Below are 17,498 nucleotides of genomic sequence, written 5' to 3'. Positions count from 1 at the left end.
TGCCTGGAGGCCCAAAGCTGATGTAGGGTTCTGGACGAGTGGTCCCCATAACAATGTGCTTCATGGTCTGCAGCTGCTCTGGGTTTGACTCCAGACTCGAGCTTACAGGCTGTCCAGTGCTCTGGGGCTTCTCAGAGGCACACTCCTGCTGTGTCTGTCCTGACATTTGTTGAGTAAATTGAGGACCTGGAGGTTGTCTTGCATACCCTTAGGCCTGTCAGTGGGTTACAAAATGTCTCCAAGAAGGGAGGGGGCATGATGAGGCATGTCTGACCTCCCTCCTCCTGCCAGACAATTTAGTTTTAGGATATTCCTTTGGTCACAAGGGGGTCCATTTAGCCAGCCCGTGGGGGTGCGGTGAGTCTTAAAATTCTATTTTAGTTCACAAATTGAACAGTATTTAGGTCAGAAGGCTAAACTGACTGCAGGCGAGTGTTTCCTGCTTCTGAAAATGAAGGGCCCGCCTTTAGGAGGGAGGGATTCCACGCAGCGAGGGGATCTCAGAGTATGTGAGGAAGCCCTGGCATGTGTCATCCTAAATTCCCGAGGCCTGGAGGACATGGGGCCCTCTGTCCTGTTGCAGTGTGGCCTGGCCGGGTCTAGGTGACCAGATCCCTCCCCCGGACACCGAGTCTGGAATTCCCAGCACACACTTGTGACCCGGACCAGGAGGAAGAACAGGGACAGCCCACTGAGTGAGGAGGACCACAGGGGCCCTTCTGGCAACGTGGCGCGAGCTGGGCTGAAATGGAAACGGCCTGTGAGCAGGCGCAGGGGGGGAGGGGGATGGGAGAGGCTGGGGCGGGGGGGAACCTGCCGGTCAGAATCCGCAGGTCCCGGTTCCCATGGCTTCCCCTGTCACTCAGGCTGCAGGGGCGGGGCCTGGAGCCACATCCAATGAGGGGCGCCGGGGCGGGGCCTGCGCGCTGTGCGTGGCGGGAAGGAAGGAGGCGTCTCCAGTCTCGGCTCCCTCCGCTCGCTGTTCGCGCGGGTCGCGCCCCGGGTTCGGGCCGCGCTGCTCAGAGGGGCCCCGGGTGCCTCCGCCGCGGCTTGTGTGGCGTGGTCACCTGCGCTGTGACCTGCACTGGTCGCGCGAGCCGTAGGGAAGCCGCCAGGTCACCCCAGAAGCACGGAAATGGTGAGTGTGCGGGGCCGGGGCCGGTTGGAACCGGCCGGAACCGGCTGTGGCGGGACCGGGCTTCCCCGCGGTCCGCCCCGGAGTCTGGGGGCCACAGTCACCGCCAGCGCAGCTCGGTCCCTGCGGCCCGCGGGGTGGGGCTGGGCCGGCAGCCGGGCCTGGGCGTCCTGTCCGGTCCCCTCGGGGCGCCCTGGGCCCGGCGCCCTCTCTGGGCGTCCCCGCGTCCCCAGAGTGCGGTGACGGCGGGAGGGTCGTGGCGGAGGGTCGGGACTTGGCGTGTGGGGTCGTGCGTGGGCGGCGCTCGGTCTGTGGGGTCCCCTGTCCCTTCTTTCTCCTGTTAAAAATTAAACTGAAGCACTGTTAAAAATTGATGGATTTAAGGCCAGGAGCGGTGGCTCAACCCTGCAATCCCAGCACTCCGGGAGGCCGAGGCGGGAGGATTGCTCGAGCTCAGGAGTTCGAAACCAGCCTGAGCAAGTGCGAGACCCCATTTCTACTAAATATAGAAAGAAATTAGGCCGGGCTCGGTGGCTCACGCCTGTAATCCTAGCACTTTGGGAGGCCGAGGCGGGCGGATTGCTCAAGGTCAGGAGTTCGAAACCAGCCTGAACAGACCCTGTCTCTACCAAAAATAGAAATAAATTAATTGACCAACTAAAAATATATATACAAAAAATTAGCCGGGCATGGTGGCGCATGCCTGTAGTCCCAGCTACTCGGGAGGCTGAGGCAGGAGGATCGCTGAGCCCCGGAGATTGAGGTTGCTGTGAGCCAGGCTGACGCCACGGCACTCACTCTAGCCTGGGCAACAAAGTGAGACTCTGTCTCAAAAAAAAAAAAAAAAAAAATAGAAAGAAATTAATTGGCCAACTAAAAATATATAGAAAAAAATAGCCGGGCATGGTGGCGCCAGCCTGTAGTCCCAGCCACTCGGGAGGCTGAGGCAGGAGGATCGCTTGAGCCCAGGAGTCTGAGGTTGCTGTGAGCTAGGCTGACGGCATGACACTCAAGCCGGGGCTACAGAGTGAGACTCCGTCTCAAAAACAACAAAAAAATTAATGGGTTTCATGAATGAGAAACACCCAGTCATGGTTTATGGTTTGTGGTTGAAGGAAAGGCTTTTATAAGTTCCAGAGGGACCTACCTAGATTAAATGCTTAGTTGGTGACAGTTACATAGTTGCCTTCTTTGGACTTGTCAATCTGAAATAATCAAAAGGATCAGATTCCGGTAGGGTTTTTTTGTTTGTTTTGTTTTGTTTTGTTTTTTGAGACAGAGTCTAACACTGTTGCCCTTGGTAGAGCGCTGTGGCATCAGCCTAGGTCACAGCAACCTCAAACTCCTGGGCTCAGGCAATCCTTCTGCCTCCGTCTCTGAGTAGTTGGGACTACAAGCATGTGTCACCATGCCCGGCTAATATTTTTCTATATATTTTAGTTGGCCAATTAATTTTCTTTCTATTTTTAGTAGAGACTGGGTCTTGCTCTTGCTCAGGCTGGTTTCAAACTCCTGATCTTGAGTGATTCACCGGCCTCTCAGAGTCCTAGGATTACAGGCATGAGCCACCACTCCCAGCCATTTTCCTAGTTTTTTAATTAGGTTGGCTGTTTTCTTCTTGAGTTTTAGGCATTCTTTGTATATTTTGCATAGCAGTCCTTTATAAGATAGGTGTTTTGGAAATAATTTGACCCAGTCAGCAGACTTTCATGCTATTAACCATGTCTTTTGCAAAACAAAGTTTTAATTTGAATAAAATCAATTTATCAATTTTCTCATTCACAGATCTTGCCTTTGGTTTTGTATGTGAAACCTTCTTGCCACATTCAAGGTGGTCTTGATTTTCAACTGTTATCTTCTAGAAGTTCTGAACTTTGCATTTTCCATATAGGTTAATGACACTTTTTGAGTTAAGTTTGTGACACTTATAAATTCTGTGTCGAATTTATTTCCTTGCATATTGTAATACACGTATTCCTTTATCATATGTTCAAAAGATTATATATATAGTATTTCCTTTGAACTGCCTGTGGCTTTTTTTTATGAAAGATTATGTTCTGTATCAGTGTGGGTTTATTACCAGGTTCTCTATTATGTTCTATTGATGCATTTTTGTACTCCTTTCAAAACTGCACACTGTCTTGATTGCTTTGGCTTTATAGGAAATCTTGTAGTCAGTGTTTTTTTGTGTTTTTTTTTGCAAACAGAGTCTCACTCTGGTTGTCCTGGCCAGAGTGCTGTGGCATCAGCCTAGCTCACAGCAACCTCCAACTCCTGGGCTCAAGCGATCCTCCTGCTTCAGTCTTCCGAGTAGCTGGGATTACAGGCATGTGTCACCATGCCTGGCTAGTTTTTCTATATATTTTTAGTTGGCCAGTTAATTTCTTTCTATTTTTAGTAGAGACAGGGTCTCCCTCTTGCTCAGACTGGTCTCGAACTCCTGAGCTCAAACAATCCACCTACTTTGGCCTCCCAGAATGCTAGGATTACAGGTGTGAGCCACCACACCCGGCAGTAGTCAGCTTTTTAATTAGGTATCATACTGACCATTTTGGATCTTCTGTATTTCTGTGTCTATTTGTACATGTGTATACTCAGTGACAAAGCCTTTGTCAGAGGACTACATGTGTATGCCTTATAAATCTGGCTTTTATTTTCTGACATGGTCAGCCTAGTCTCACCTCCCTTCCCAAGTTGAATAGGATTATTGAAAGCAGATATGCTTGTCTGTTTCTCATCTTTGGGATAAAGCATTTAATATTCATCAGCAAGTGTGGTAGTAGCCGTGCATTTTTTATACATGCCTTATAATAAATTGAGCGACTTTTCATCTATTTCTAGTTTATTCAGTATTTTTATCATGAAGGGATGTTTAAGTTTGTCACATACTTTTACTGCATGTAGTACAATGTCCTTGGGGTTTTTGATTTTAATTCTGTCAATATGATAAATTGAATGAATTGATTTTCACAGGTGAAAGCAATGTTGCTTTCCTGGATTAAATCCCACATGATCATGGGGTATAGATGTTGTGATACATTCCTGGATTCTCTTTGCAAGTATGTGACTGAGGCCTTTCCTTCTCCTTAAAGGAGATATTTCTGTAAAGTATTATAGTGTAGCCTAGTATTATCTAGTGTAGTATCTAGTGTTTATATATACACATACACATATATATGTCTGCACAGAGTTTTTATAGGTATGATGTGGCCCAATTACAGGATGGGAGATGACACAGAACATAAAATAACGACACAGACACACATGGACATGACAATGACTCGGGTGACCAATGCACCGGTCAATTTATTTTTATACCCCCCAGACCCAAGGTTAGTTCCTTGTACATGAGCATCTGAGCATAGCAGTGATATCAGTCAATTCTGGAGTTGTTTTAAAAGGGAACAATTTCCCATGGTCTCAGACCTCAAAACCTTGACTAAAGTTAAGGTGCTGGACAGAGCTCAAAAGCCAAGGCCGAGATAGGCAACATAAAACAATGCAGCCATTTGAAGTGCTTCTTAGTCTCAATCCCAGGCGGTGGCTCCTCCCTGGCCCCCATGGTTGTGCCTGTTTTAGGTCGCCGCCCCATGAGGAGTCTTACCCATCATTGACTACCAACCATCAATCGGGGGCCAGTTCTTGGGAGAGTTCTGCTTGTTCTTGTTCTCATGGCCTCCAGACTCACACCACGGTGGCCCTCAGTGTGCGAGTTAGGAGCATTTGTTTATGTGCAACAACTCGGGCCTCTTATGAAGAGGCTGGGCAGTAACCGTGTCTGAAGAAAATGCTGACTACTGCTGCATCAGGCAGCACATGTACATTACAGGCTGTAGTGAATGATTAGTGTAAGGCATAACACCAGAATCAGCCCCCAACATAGGTATAGTGTTTTTTTTTTTTTTTTTTTGAGACAGAGTTTCGCTTTGTTGCCCCAGGCTAGAGTGAGTGCCGTGGAGTCAGCTTAGCACACAGCAACCTCAAACTCCTGGGCTCAAGAAATCCTGCTGCCTCAGATTCCCAAGTAGCTGGGACTACAGGCATGCACCACCATGCCCTGCTAATTTTTTCTATATATATTAGTTGGCCAATCAATTTCTTTGTATTTATAGTAGAGACGGGGTCTCGCTCTTGCTCAGGCTGGTTTCAAACTCCTGACCTTGAGCAATCCGCCTGCCTCTGACTCCCAGAGTGCTAGGATTACTATAGGAATAGCTTTTATAGGTAATTGATATATATAACTTATATATGATACATAGCTATCATACATGAAGTGTATTATAGTATATAGCATAATGAAGTATTATGCTGTTATAGTACAAATTTAAATAGTTTTATCCTCCATAGTATAGTAGCTTTCAGTTCCATGTCAACCTGCAGAATTAAATACACTAGCTCATCTTCTCATGGGAACAAAGCAAAACATCACTGTATTGATGTTACATAGCGTGCCACCCCAAAATTTTCATTATCTTGTATTTATGAAAAAGATTCCATGATACGACAACAGAAGAGCTAGGAACAAAGGAAAAGTATATAGTTTAGACTACATTAGCATTAAAGCTTTTGTGCTTCACAGGACACCGTGAGTAAATTAAAGAATATATGGTCATGCCACCCTGAATGTGTCCAGCCAGGTGTTACAGATCCACTGTACAAAGAGAAATTGGGGGTGACACAGGCAACACATCTTTCTTACTCATGCAAAAAAAAAAATCATGTTTTCTTATTGTACTTTTGTTTATCTAGTAGTTCAAGTCTAGCATCAGAATTGATATGTGGGTAGAAATGAGTGTGGATGGAAAGTAAAACTCCGGTGACCATGTCATAAAAGAAGTGTTTGGAGTCTGCAGCATCATGTGACCTTCTTAGGAATACAGTATAGGTCCCCAATTCTGTTGGTCTGACCCATCCTCCTCTACACATGTGGGATGTTTCAGGACTCAGTGGCCTTTGAGGATGTGGCTGTGAACTTTACCCTGGAGGAGTGGGCTTTGCTGGATCCTTCTCAGAAGAATCTCTATAGAGATGTGATGTGGGAAACCTTGAGGAACCTGGCCTCTATAGGTAAGGATGACAGTATACCTTCACACGGTGAGTTAGAGAGCCAGTGTTTTAGCTCATCAGCACTATCTAATGACATTGAATATGGGGAAAGAATACTTTGGTGAATAAATCAGGCATGGCTGCAGTGTACTGTGGATGTGGAAGGTAATAATTTTTTCATCATTTTGTAATAATTATTTTTCTGGCTATGTATTTTAGGAAAACAATGGAAAGACCAGAACATTGAAGATCAGTACAAAAACCCCAGGAGAAATCTAAGGTAGTAAGTGCTCATAAGTCAAAGCCACATATCTCAAGAGAATTTTAGAATGTCAGAAAATGTTAAAAACGTGCAAACAAAACAAATAAGTGCAGTGTCAAATTTATTTATACCTGAAAAATTTTCTCTAAAACCTTCACTTTCCTTGATAATGTTAAAAATACAAGTATTATACTTATTAGTAAATAAAAAACCACACACAAATCCTTAATAATGTGCTTTTCATTTTCTACAGAAGTTTTCTTGGAGAGAGACTCTTTGAAAGTAAAGAAGGTAATCGGTTTGGAGAAACCTTCAGCCTGGTTCCAGATCATATGGTGAACAAGAAAACTCCTCATAGCATAAAACCATGTGGAAGCAGTGTGCGTGCAGACATATCCATTGGTCATTCATTGCGTAATAGGCACGTCAAAGCTAATAATGGACCCAAACCACATAAGTATCAGGAACATGGTGAGATGCTATATAAACACAAGCAACGTGGGAAAGCCTTCAGTTCACACCACCCCTTTCAAACACATGAAAGGCCTCCTACAGAAAAGAAACCCTATGAATGTAAAGAATGTGGGAAAACCTTCGTTGCTCTCACAAGCATTCGAAAACACATGGTAATGCACAGTGGAGATGGCCGCTATAAATGTAAGTTTTGTGGGAAAGCCTTGGACTGTCTGAGTGTATGTATTATACATGAAAGAACTCACACTGGAGAGAAACCGTATGAATGTAAACAATGTGGTAAAGCCTTTAGTTTGTCCAGTTCAGTTCGAATACATGAAAGAACTCACACTGGAGAAAAGCCTTATGAATGTAAAGAATGTGGGAGAGCATTCAAGTTTTCAAGTTCCTTTCGGAGACATGAAAGGACTCACACGGGAGAGAAGCCTTATGAATGCAAAGAATGTGGGAGAGCATTCAATCGTCCTAGTTCCTTTCGGAGACATCAAAGGACCCACATTGGAGAGAAACCCTATGAATGTAAGCAATGTGGGAAAGCATTATCTTGTCTTATAAGCTTTCAAAGACACATGAGTATGCACACTGGAGATAGACCTCATAAATGTAAGATATGTCGGAGAGCCTTTTATTCTCCCAGTTTATTTCAAAGACATGAAAGAACTCACACTGGAAAGAAACCCTATGAATGTAAGCAATGTGAAAAAGCATTCAGTTGTTCCACTTCCTTGCAGTATCATAAAAGGACTCACACTGGAGAGAAGCCCTATGAATGTAAACAATGTGGGAAAACCTTCAGGTCTGCCAGGTACATTCGAATACATGAAAGAATTCACACTGGAGAGAAGCCCTATGAATGTAAACAATGTGGGAAAGCCTTTCGTTGTGTCAGTTCCTTTCGTAGACATGAACGAACTCATACTGGAGAAAAACCCTATCAATGTAAGCATTGTGCTAAAACCTTCCCTTGTTCCATGTACACTCGAATACATGAAAGAATTCACACTGGAGAGAAACCTTATGCATGTAGGGAATGTGGGAAAGCTTTCATTTGTTCTGCTTACTGTCGAAAGCATGAAAGAACTCATAATATTAATACATGAGAGAAATGGTATAAGAAATTAGGAAAGCAGTTATCCCAGTTCCTTTCAAACATAGAAAAATTGAGTGGAGAAACACTATATGAGATGGCTGACTTTTGAGTTGGACAGAGAGAACTGATGTAGGACAATGAAATCAAACAATTGAATAATTCCGTGATACAATTACCAGGAAGTGTATCTGACATGAAATTTCAAAGAGAAATGAAGAAGCCATTAGTCATGTTTTGGAGGCACCATACAGGGGGACAGAGAGATTGTACAAGCTGCGCTGACCCCTGCTTCCAGCCTATTTTCCTGATTCCTTGGGTTGCCAATTAAGAGTGTGCTCAAAATTATTTGACTTTCATTTTGGCAGAGGTTGAAGTTTCCGAAGAAAGATATCCCCAGATGGTCCACACTAAAGGTCTCTGCAAAGTTTGATTTTTCTTTTGGCATTATAATCTGTTTATTGGAGTGCTGAGGAAAGATGATTGAGAAATTAATGAGTTGTGGCTCATAAGATTATTATTGTGTTGTATCGCCCAATATTGCTAAATTAAAGACAGAATTGCCCAGCCTAGAATCTTATTCCCTGCAAAACTAAGTTTTGTATATGAAGGAGAAATTAAGACATTCTCAGATAAGCAAAATAAAAAATAAAGACAATTGATTTCAGGAGTTTTGGAGGACTTTAGCTTGAAGGAATGTGTGAACTGGTTAGTTTGCATATCAGGTTGGCTTTGCTTTTGGAGAACCATCAGAGCTCCAGTAGCCATGTGTTCCAAGAGGCTTCTGATATCTCAAACCTGTGATGCCTCCCTGTCTTTGAAAAAGACAAGGCAAGTATATACATGGTGACATGGGATGGGAGCCTGAACAATGAGCGCCCAGCCCAGAGACAAACTCCTGTGGCTAAGAGCAAATTACCAGAAAGAGCTGAGCTTCTTTCTTGCTCCTGATTGTCTCAATCCACAGTAACTAGATAAAAGAAATATGGAGCCACTGTATCTCTTGGTTACCCTTCTGTTAAACGATAGCTGTCTCTTAGAACTTAGAAGGTAGTCCTTGAAAGATTTTGTAACCATTTGTTCACATAGATAGAATAGGAATTTTTAGAAGCCCTCTGAAAAAAATTTTAATTCAAACCCAACTACCTGTTATTATGTAAATCTGTTACTCCTGGAACCCAAATACATGTTATGTAAATCTGTTACTCCTGGAGGCTGACATATGTGTTATGTAAATCTGTTATTCCTGGCAACCAAACTACCTGTTATAATGTAAATCTGTTACCCCTGGTGACGGATAACTGATATCTGTGATTATAAAACCTATGTGAAACTTGAGACCTCATGAGACTGAACTAAATTTTCACAAAATGACTCTTTATTTAAAATAGTAGTGATTCTTTTGTTTTCCAGAGTCTTGACAAGTTTTTAACAAGTTTACCTGATCTCTGGGACCTTAGAACCATGGAATCTGCCAAAACCCTGTTCAAATATCCTCCCTAAACAAAAAGAAAAAAGAAAAACAAAATCCTCCCTCTAGGCTCAGGGAGTATCTTGGAAGAGGGGGCGTGTCAGATGGTAAGAGGCAATTCTGAGGGATGGAATTAGTTTAGACCCTCCAGATCAAGGAGGAGCACATGGAAGCTAAAGGAATACTAGCTGAAATACTTTGTGTTTTCAGGCCACATGCTGCAGATATCCATCCCAATCATAAAAGTTTTTTTTTTTTCCTGCTTTCTATAGACTCAGAACTTAGTGAGTATAATTTTTATCAGTTATGGTTTTATACAAAAAGAAATAATGAGTAATTTATCAATCATCTTAGTATAAATTGCTAAGGAGACTAAAATGTGAAACAATAAAAATCTAAAATTCCCTTAGCTTAAATGTTACTGATGCTTCTATTTGCTACAAGTGTACCACTAAACCCACGAATATAGTGGCTCAATACTTTTAGATAAATTAGTTCTGTAGCTTTGCCTTTGACATTTTGGATTTTACTCTTATGTCTCACCAAGAAGGTTTTGAAGTGTTGATGAGTGCCTCTTTACCTCCAGTCCTGGTAAGCTTAAAATTCTTAATTGGCTGTAAGCCTCCTTTTGGCTCTTCAGTCCTCTTGATCATAAGGGTCCACCAAGGGACTGGATAGACCCAGGGCAGGCAGCCATACCACCTTGGGAACCGATGGGACAAAAATTTGGCCATAGATGCTACCTCGGACATATCTTGGCCAAAAGGGGGGAATTGTGAACTAAAATAAAATTTTATGGCTCACCTCCCCCAACCTGCTGGCTGAATGGACCCCTTGTGGCCAAAGGAATATGCTAAAACTAAATTGTCTGCCAAGAGGAGGGAGGTCAAACATGCCTCATCATGCCCCCCTCCCTTCTTGGAGACATCCTTTGTAACCCACTAACAGGCCTCAGGGTATGCAAGACAACCTGCAGGTCCTCAATTTACACAACAAATCTCTGTCCCATGGCTCATCTCTGGTGACAGCTCCTTATGTTGAAACATTCCAATCCTTTAGACAAAGTTACATGTCTTTAACCAATTATAAGCCAAAGAATCTTTAAACCCACCTATAACCTGTAAGCACCCCCCCATTCAAGATGACCCACCTTTTCGGGCCAAACCAATGTATGCCTCCCGCTTATTGATTTATGACTTTATCTGTAACCCCGGTCTCCCTGAAATATATAAAACCAAACTGCAGGCCCAGGTGTGGTGGCTCATCCCTGTAATCCTAGCACTCTGGGAGGCTGAGGCGGGTAGATTGCTCAAGGTCAGGAGTTCAAGACCAGCCTGAGCAAGAGTGAGACTGTGTATCTACTAAAAACAAATTAACTGCACAACTAAAAACATAGAAAAAATTAGGCAGGCATGGTGGCACATGCCTGTAGTCCCAGCAACTCAAGAGGCTGAGGCCAGAGGATCGCTTGAGCCAGGAGTTTGAGATTGCTGTGAGCTAGGCTAATGCCACAGCACTCACTCTAGCCTGGGCAAAAAGTGAGACTCTGTCTCAAAAAAAACAAAACAAAACAAAAAACCGAACTGTAAACCAGCCACAGCAAGTCCACTTGCTCAAGGCTTCTTGGGAGTGGCTCCAGGTCATGGTCCTCAAATTTGGATCAAAGTAAGTCTCTTTAAAACTATTTTATGGAGTTTGGCTTTTTTTCCCATTGACAAATTCATAAGCCCTTTGTCCAGGAGACAACCCAAAGTATTTTTTCTCTGAGACTGGCCATCATAGATTTTCTTCATACATGGAAATTACAGCCTGACTGCAGCGACCCTATGCATGTCACAACAGAAATAGTTTCCAGAAAATGGCCCCACACTGCTGATGTGCAATCTCAGAAAGAGTCCCGCAACTGCATCTGCATGTGGGTCCCCTGCTGTCCAGTGCCCTGGGGCTTCTCAGAGTCACACTCTGCTGTGTTTGTCCTGGGCAGCTGGAGGCCCTGGCAGGGAGGCCAGGGTGCCTGGGGAGCCCCATGTCCCTCCCTTTGCAGCCTCCAGACTGGCCTCAGCTTGGAGCCCCTGGCCTCAGCCTCTGCTACCACTGCAGGGTGTCTGGTTCTAAGAGGATAATGGTGTTTTTAGTCTTTTCTTGTTGCACATGCACATGTTTTGTCTCCCTGACCCTGGAAGTAGCACTCACTGTTTTTCAATTTGTACTTAAAACATCCATTGCTCTAGCATAGGAAAATCTGGTGGGCAGAACTATTGTTTGTTTTGACTCACAAAACGTCCTGGGATTATTTTGTTTGTTTTCCATCCAACTGTAGCACATGACTAAATTTTCAAGTAACCTAAAAGTAATTTTGGAAAGTGTCCCACTTGAATGTGAGATTTTAGGAAGATTCCTATTACAAGTATAAATAGTTTTTGGAGATAATGTCAAGCAGAATATAGGAAACTGGATTGGAAAGTGGCCAGAGTGGATGTCATGAAACCTTTGGAAATCAGCCCATAGCATGAAATCCAGAACCTGCCAGCTGGGCCCCATGGGGTGCTGGTAGCACACTGCATGCTGGTACCAGTAGTTTCTTAGAGTGCAGCTCAGTATTTGTACAGGAAGACAGCAATGTCTGCTCAATCCTATGTATTATACAAATGTGCACAGTGGCTTTTGGAATGTTGCCATCAAGGTCCCCAGCAACGTTCCTAAGTGGGGCCCTTTGAGTCTGGCGGGGAGGAAGCTCCATTCCTGTAAGCAGAAGTGGGTATGCACCAATATGTCTTGTAAACTTCAGTTACAAAGTCTGAAGTTTGGAGTGAAACACCATTTACCTTTGGTCTGGAACTGATACTTCTAGAGCAGAGTCCTAAAGAATGGCATCGGAAATGGAGCTATAAGAGGAGGAATGGGATTGTGATGATTATCGGGTGAAAGGTGTATAGGGAAGGGGAACATTTTTTTCTATTTGGCACCTACTTTCAAATGTATTTCCAGTCAATCATTTCTAAAACCTGCCCACCCTTTTTCCCCCTAGTGGCTGTGGCTCAAAACTTTCTGGTTCTTTTTTCTTTCTCATCACTTCACCTAATCATCTCTAAATTGGGTATCTTGCCATTTATAGCCTCATTTTTTTTTTTTTTGAGACAGAGTCTCACTTTGTTGCCCAGGCTAGAGTGAGTGCCGTGGCGTCAGCCTAGCTCACAGCAACCTCAAACTCCTGGGCTCGAGTGATCCTTCTGCCTCAGCCTCCCGGGTAGCTGGGACTACAGGCATGCGCCACCATGCCCGGCTAATTTTTATATATATATATCAGTTGACCAATTAATTTCTTTCTATTTATAGTAGAGACGGGGTCTCGCTCTTGCTCAGGCTGGTTTTGAACTCCTGACCTTGAGCAATCCGCCCGCCTCGGCCTCCCAAGAGCTAGGATTACAGGCGTGAGCCACAGCGCCCGGCCAGCCTCATTTTTTTCATGACATAGTTCAGGTCTTCATCTTCATCTTGCAGGTCTTCATCTTGCCATAGTAGTAACATTGTGGTTAATGTCTTTTTCTGTATTTCATACTACATACTGCTGCTATGTTATTCTAATTGTTCTTTATTCATTTAGCTAATATTTGTGGTGCACTTACGTGTCAGGCTATTCATGTCAGAAAGATGACCAACTAATGAGTATATGATTATGAACTGAATGCTCTGAAAGAAAAGAATTTTAGAACTCTCTAGAACTCTCTAATTCTAGAAGAGGAGGTAGCAAAGAAAACCAAGACAGACAAATTTATGTACTTATTTTATTTAATTCATTTATGAGTCATGATCTTGCTCTGTCACCCAGGCAGGAGTGCAGTGGCCCGATCATAGCCACTGCTGCCTTGAACCCCTGGGCTCAAGCGATCCTCCTGCCTCAGCCTCACCAGTTGCAGGGACACAGGTGCACACCAGTATACCCAGCTAATGTTTTAAAAAATTTTGTATAAATGGGATCTTGCTTGCTCCCCAGGCTGGTCTTGAACTCCTGAGCTCAAGGGATTCTACTACTTCAGCCTCCCAAAGTGCTGGCATTATAGGCCTGAGTCACCATGTCTGTCCCAACAAAGACTTTTGTTTTGTTTTGTTTTGAGACAGAGTCTAGCTCTGTAACCCCAGGCTGGAGTGCAGTGGCATCATCATAGCTCACTGCAACCTCAAACTCCTGGGCTAAATTGATCCTCCTGCCTCAACCTCCTGAGTAGCTGGGACTACAGGCTCCCACCCTGCTAATTTTTCTATTTTTAGTAGAGATGGGGTCTTGCTGTTGCTTAGGCTGGCCTTGAACTCCTGAGCTCAAAGGATCGTCCTTCCTCGGCCTCCCAGAGTGCTAGGCTTACAGGCGTGAGCCATTGCCCCAGCCAACAAACACTTTTAAAATTGCAATTCTGATCATTTTACTTGTTGAAAAAACTTTAATATCTCCCATTGGCTCCATAGGCCAACATTCAGGATCCTGTGTGATTGATTAAACCTGACCTTCCTCAGCCTTATGTCTTATCTGTCCACATCTTTGTTTTATACCCATTCCTCCAACATGCCCTGCATTTTTCAGTCTCTATGGTTTGATTTTTCACTTTTTCTCTTCTGTTGGAATGCCCTTCTTTGCTCCCCTGGCATTCAGCTCCCAAATCCAACTCTTCCTTTAACCTAGCAAAAACTTTCTTCTTCATAAAGCCTTTATTACCCCACATCTTCCCACCCACGTATCTCCAACCTTTATTTCATCTTCCTCTGTATCTTTAACTTTTAGTTTTATTTTTTGAGACAGAGTCTCACTCTGTTGCCCCTGCTAGAGTCCCGTGGCGTCAGCCTAGCTCACAGCAACCTCAAACTCCTGGCCTCAAGCAATCCTCTTGCCTCAGCCTCCCGAGTAGCTGGGACCACAGGCATGTGCCACCATACCCGGCTAATTTTTTCTATATATTTTTAGTTGGCCAATTAATTTCTTTCTATTTTTAGTACAGACGGGGTCTTGCTCCTGCTCAGGCTGGTTTCGAACTCCTGACCTTGATCGATCCGCCTGCCTCGGCCTTGAAGAATGCTAGTATTACAGGCATGAGCCAATGCGTCCGGCCTGTATCTTTAACTTTTTGCTATGATTTTTGTATAGCGATTTACCACATGTTGCCTTTTCTTTTTTTTTTTTTTTTTTTGAGACAGAATCTCACTTTGTTACTCAGGCTAGAGTGAGTGCTGTGGCATCAACCTAGCTCACAGCAACCTCAAACTCCTGGGCTGGAGCGATCCTCCTGCCTCAGCCTCCCGAGTACCTGGGACTACAGGCATGGGCCAACATGCCCAGCTAATTTTTTCTATATATATTTTTAGTTGGTCAATTAGTTTCTTTCTATTTTTAGTAGCGATGGGGTCTTGCTCAGGCTGGTTTTGAACTCCTGATCTTGAGCGATCCACCCGCCTCGGCCTCCCAGAGTGCTAGGATTACAGGGGTGAGCCACCGTGCCCGGCCCACATGTCTTTGATTACAACTGGTGAATATAAATAAAAGTCCCTTAGGTCAGAATGCTGTTGTGGTAAATGGTTGCAAACTACAGTTTGTACCTAAAGCACAAGAGATGGAATACTTTATTTCTGTCCTTGGGTTATGTAGGGTACAGCTTTTGGACATTAAGATCTCAGCGAGATGTATATCAGATGAGGTAGCTGAGGGCACACTGGGGCCTGTTTACTGCATTTTTAGCCAGCATTAGCTTGTGCAGTCGAAATGCACAAGAAGGCCCATTCACCATTTGTAACAATGTGGTCCTTTTCCTATATGATTTTAGCGTAAACATTCTTAATGAACTCAGATCCATGCTAAGAAAAATCTGTTCCTTTTAGGCAAATATGGTTCTAATGTTGGGCTGATTTCATATTACATTTTTTTCTAAGGATTTAGAGCATATCAAACTTGACGTCATATATTCTCACTATATAACACTTAAGTGGTAGATATTACATTACTGATATTATGAACTTTAAGCCAGCAGCTGTAAATTCAAGTGTATGTTGTTTTTTCTTTAGTGGTTGAAAAGCTATCAGCTTAACTAAGCAAGGTGTATTGCTTTTATTAGTAAAAGAACTCTAACATAGCTTAGTTTGCTACTGCTGTCTTAGTAGTGATGTTTCTGTGGTTTGCACAAGTAGGCCCTTCCAATCCTAGCACAGCTAGAAGTTGTGGGTAGATCTGTGAGAAATCCGGTCCTTAGGTGGGGTCTTCACAGAGTATAAGAATTAATAAGAAATGGAATGGAAATAAAAGAACACAGAGAGACGAAGGTATAGTTTTATAGATTTACATAAAGAAAGTAGCGTAAAGCGAGGGTACTCAGGGGTCGCCATGACATCCCTGTATAGCTTTTAAGTACAAATTGAAAACCAGTGAGTGCTATTCCAGTGTTCAGGGAGATAAAACATGTGCCTGTGCTATATTAACGACAAGAAAAGACTAACACACCATTATCCTCTTAAGAAGCAGGTGAATACCCTGCAGTGGGCAGCAGAGCCTGAGGCCAGGGGCTCCAAGCTGAGGGCACTCTGGAGGCTGCAAAGGGAGGGACATGGGGCTCCCCTTGGGCTCCCTGGGCAGCCTGGCCTCCCTGCCGGGGCCTCCAGCTGCCCAGGACAGACACAGCAGGAATGTGACTCTGAGAAGCCCAGGAGCACTGGACAGCAGGGGACCCACATGCAGATGCAGTTAGGGGGTTCAGTGTCTGAGTGTGGGGCCGTTTTCTGGAAAGTATTTTGGTTGTGGCATGCATAGGGTCGCTGCAGTCAGGCTGTAATTTCCACGTTTGAAGAAAATCTATGATGCCCACTCTGAGAGAAAAAATAGTTTTTATTGTCTCCTGGAGAAAGGGTTTATGAATCTGTCAACGGAAAAAAAAAAAAGCCAAACTCTATAAAATAATTTATTTTTTATTTTTTGAGACAGAGTCTCACTTTGTTACCCAGGCTAGAGTGAGTGCCGTGGCATCAGCCTAGCTCACAGCAACCTCAATATCCGGGGCTCAAGTGATCCTCCTGCCTCAGCCTTACAAGTAGATGGGACTACAGGCATGCACCACCATGCCCGGCTCATTTTATGTATATATATTTTTAGTTGGTCAATTAATTTCTTTCTATTTTTAGTAGAGACGGGGTCTTGCACAGGCTGGTTTCGAACTCCTGACCTTGAGCAATCCACCCGTCTTGGCCTCCCAGAGTGCTAGGATTACAGGCCTGAGCCACCACGCCCGGCCTGTAAAATAACTTTAAAGACATTTACTTTGAGCCAAATTTGAGGACCATGACCTGCAGCCACTCCCAGGAAGCCTTGAGCAAGTGGACTCGCTGTGGCTGGGTCACAGTTTGGTTTTATACATTTCAGGGAGACAGGGGTTACAGGTAAAGTCATAAATCAATACGTGGGAGGGATACATTGGTTTTGCCCGACAAAGTGGGCCATCTTGAAGCTGGTGGGGGGAGCTTAGAAGTTACAGGTGGGTTTAAAGATTCTTTGGTGTATAATTGGTCAAAGACATGAAGCTTTGTCTAAAGCAGGAGTCCTCAAACTATGGCCCAAGGGCCACATGCCGGCTGCCTAGCACATTTTTCAGGCCCTCTGGGGTTTTTCCGCTGCTGCCTGTCCTGCTTAGCAGCCGGCATGTCCCAGGCACACAGTGCACACTCTCCAGTGGTGTGAAGGACAGTGAACTGGCCACCTGTTTAAAAAGTTTGAGGACCCCTGGTCACATAAGGAGCTGTTATCAGAGGTAAGCCAAGGGACATAGATTTGTTGAGTAAATTGAGGACCTGCAGGTTGTCTTGCATACCCTTAGGCCTGTCAGTGGGTTACAAAGGATGTTTCCAAGAAGGGAGGGGGCATGATGAGGCATGTTTGACCTCCCTCCTCCTGCCAGACAATTTAGTTTTAGGATATTCCTTTGGTCACAAAGGGGTCCATTTAGCCAGCCCGTGTGGGTGCGGTGAGCCTTAAAATTTTATTTTAGTTCACAGAATG

The 17,498-nt window shown here is 44.1% G+C and overlaps 1 protein-coding gene across 3 annotated transcripts in view; it reads left to right on the top strand.

Annotated features, from left to right (window-relative positions):
* Positions 1 to 1,004: 1,004 nt before the first annotated feature.
* LOC109729229 (uncharacterized) overlaps positions 1,005 to 17,498 on the top strand; it is a 29,238-nt gene continuing 12,744 nt past the window's right edge. Inside the window, exons 1-4 of one of the 3 annotated variants that reach the window (XM_075998301.1) lie at positions 1,005 to 1,138; positions 6,076 to 6,202; positions 6,401 to 6,461; positions 6,697 to 9,206. In XM_075998301.1, the coding sequence (XP_075854416.1) occupies positions 1,136 to 1,138; positions 6,076 to 6,202; positions 6,401 to 6,461; positions 6,697 to 8,017 (1,512 nt within the window). In that variant the 5' untranslated portion in view covers positions 1,005 to 1,135 and the 3' untranslated portion in view covers positions 8,018 to 9,206. Of the gene's footprint in view, positions 1,139 to 6,066; positions 6,203 to 6,400; positions 6,462 to 6,696; positions 9,207 to 17,498 lie in introns of those variants that run through there. The other 2 variants (XM_075998302.1, XM_075998303.1) reach the window with 2 other exon arrangements.

The sequence above is a fragment of the Microcebus murinus genome, chromosome 27 (assembly GCF_040939455.1).
Source record: "Microcebus murinus isolate Inina chromosome 27, M.murinus_Inina_mat1.0, whole genome shotgun sequence".
In the NCBI taxonomy this organism is placed as follows: Eukaryota; Metazoa; Chordata; class Mammalia; order Primates; family Cheirogaleidae; genus Microcebus; species Microcebus murinus.
This window is presented reverse-complemented; position numbering and strand designations above follow the sequence as displayed.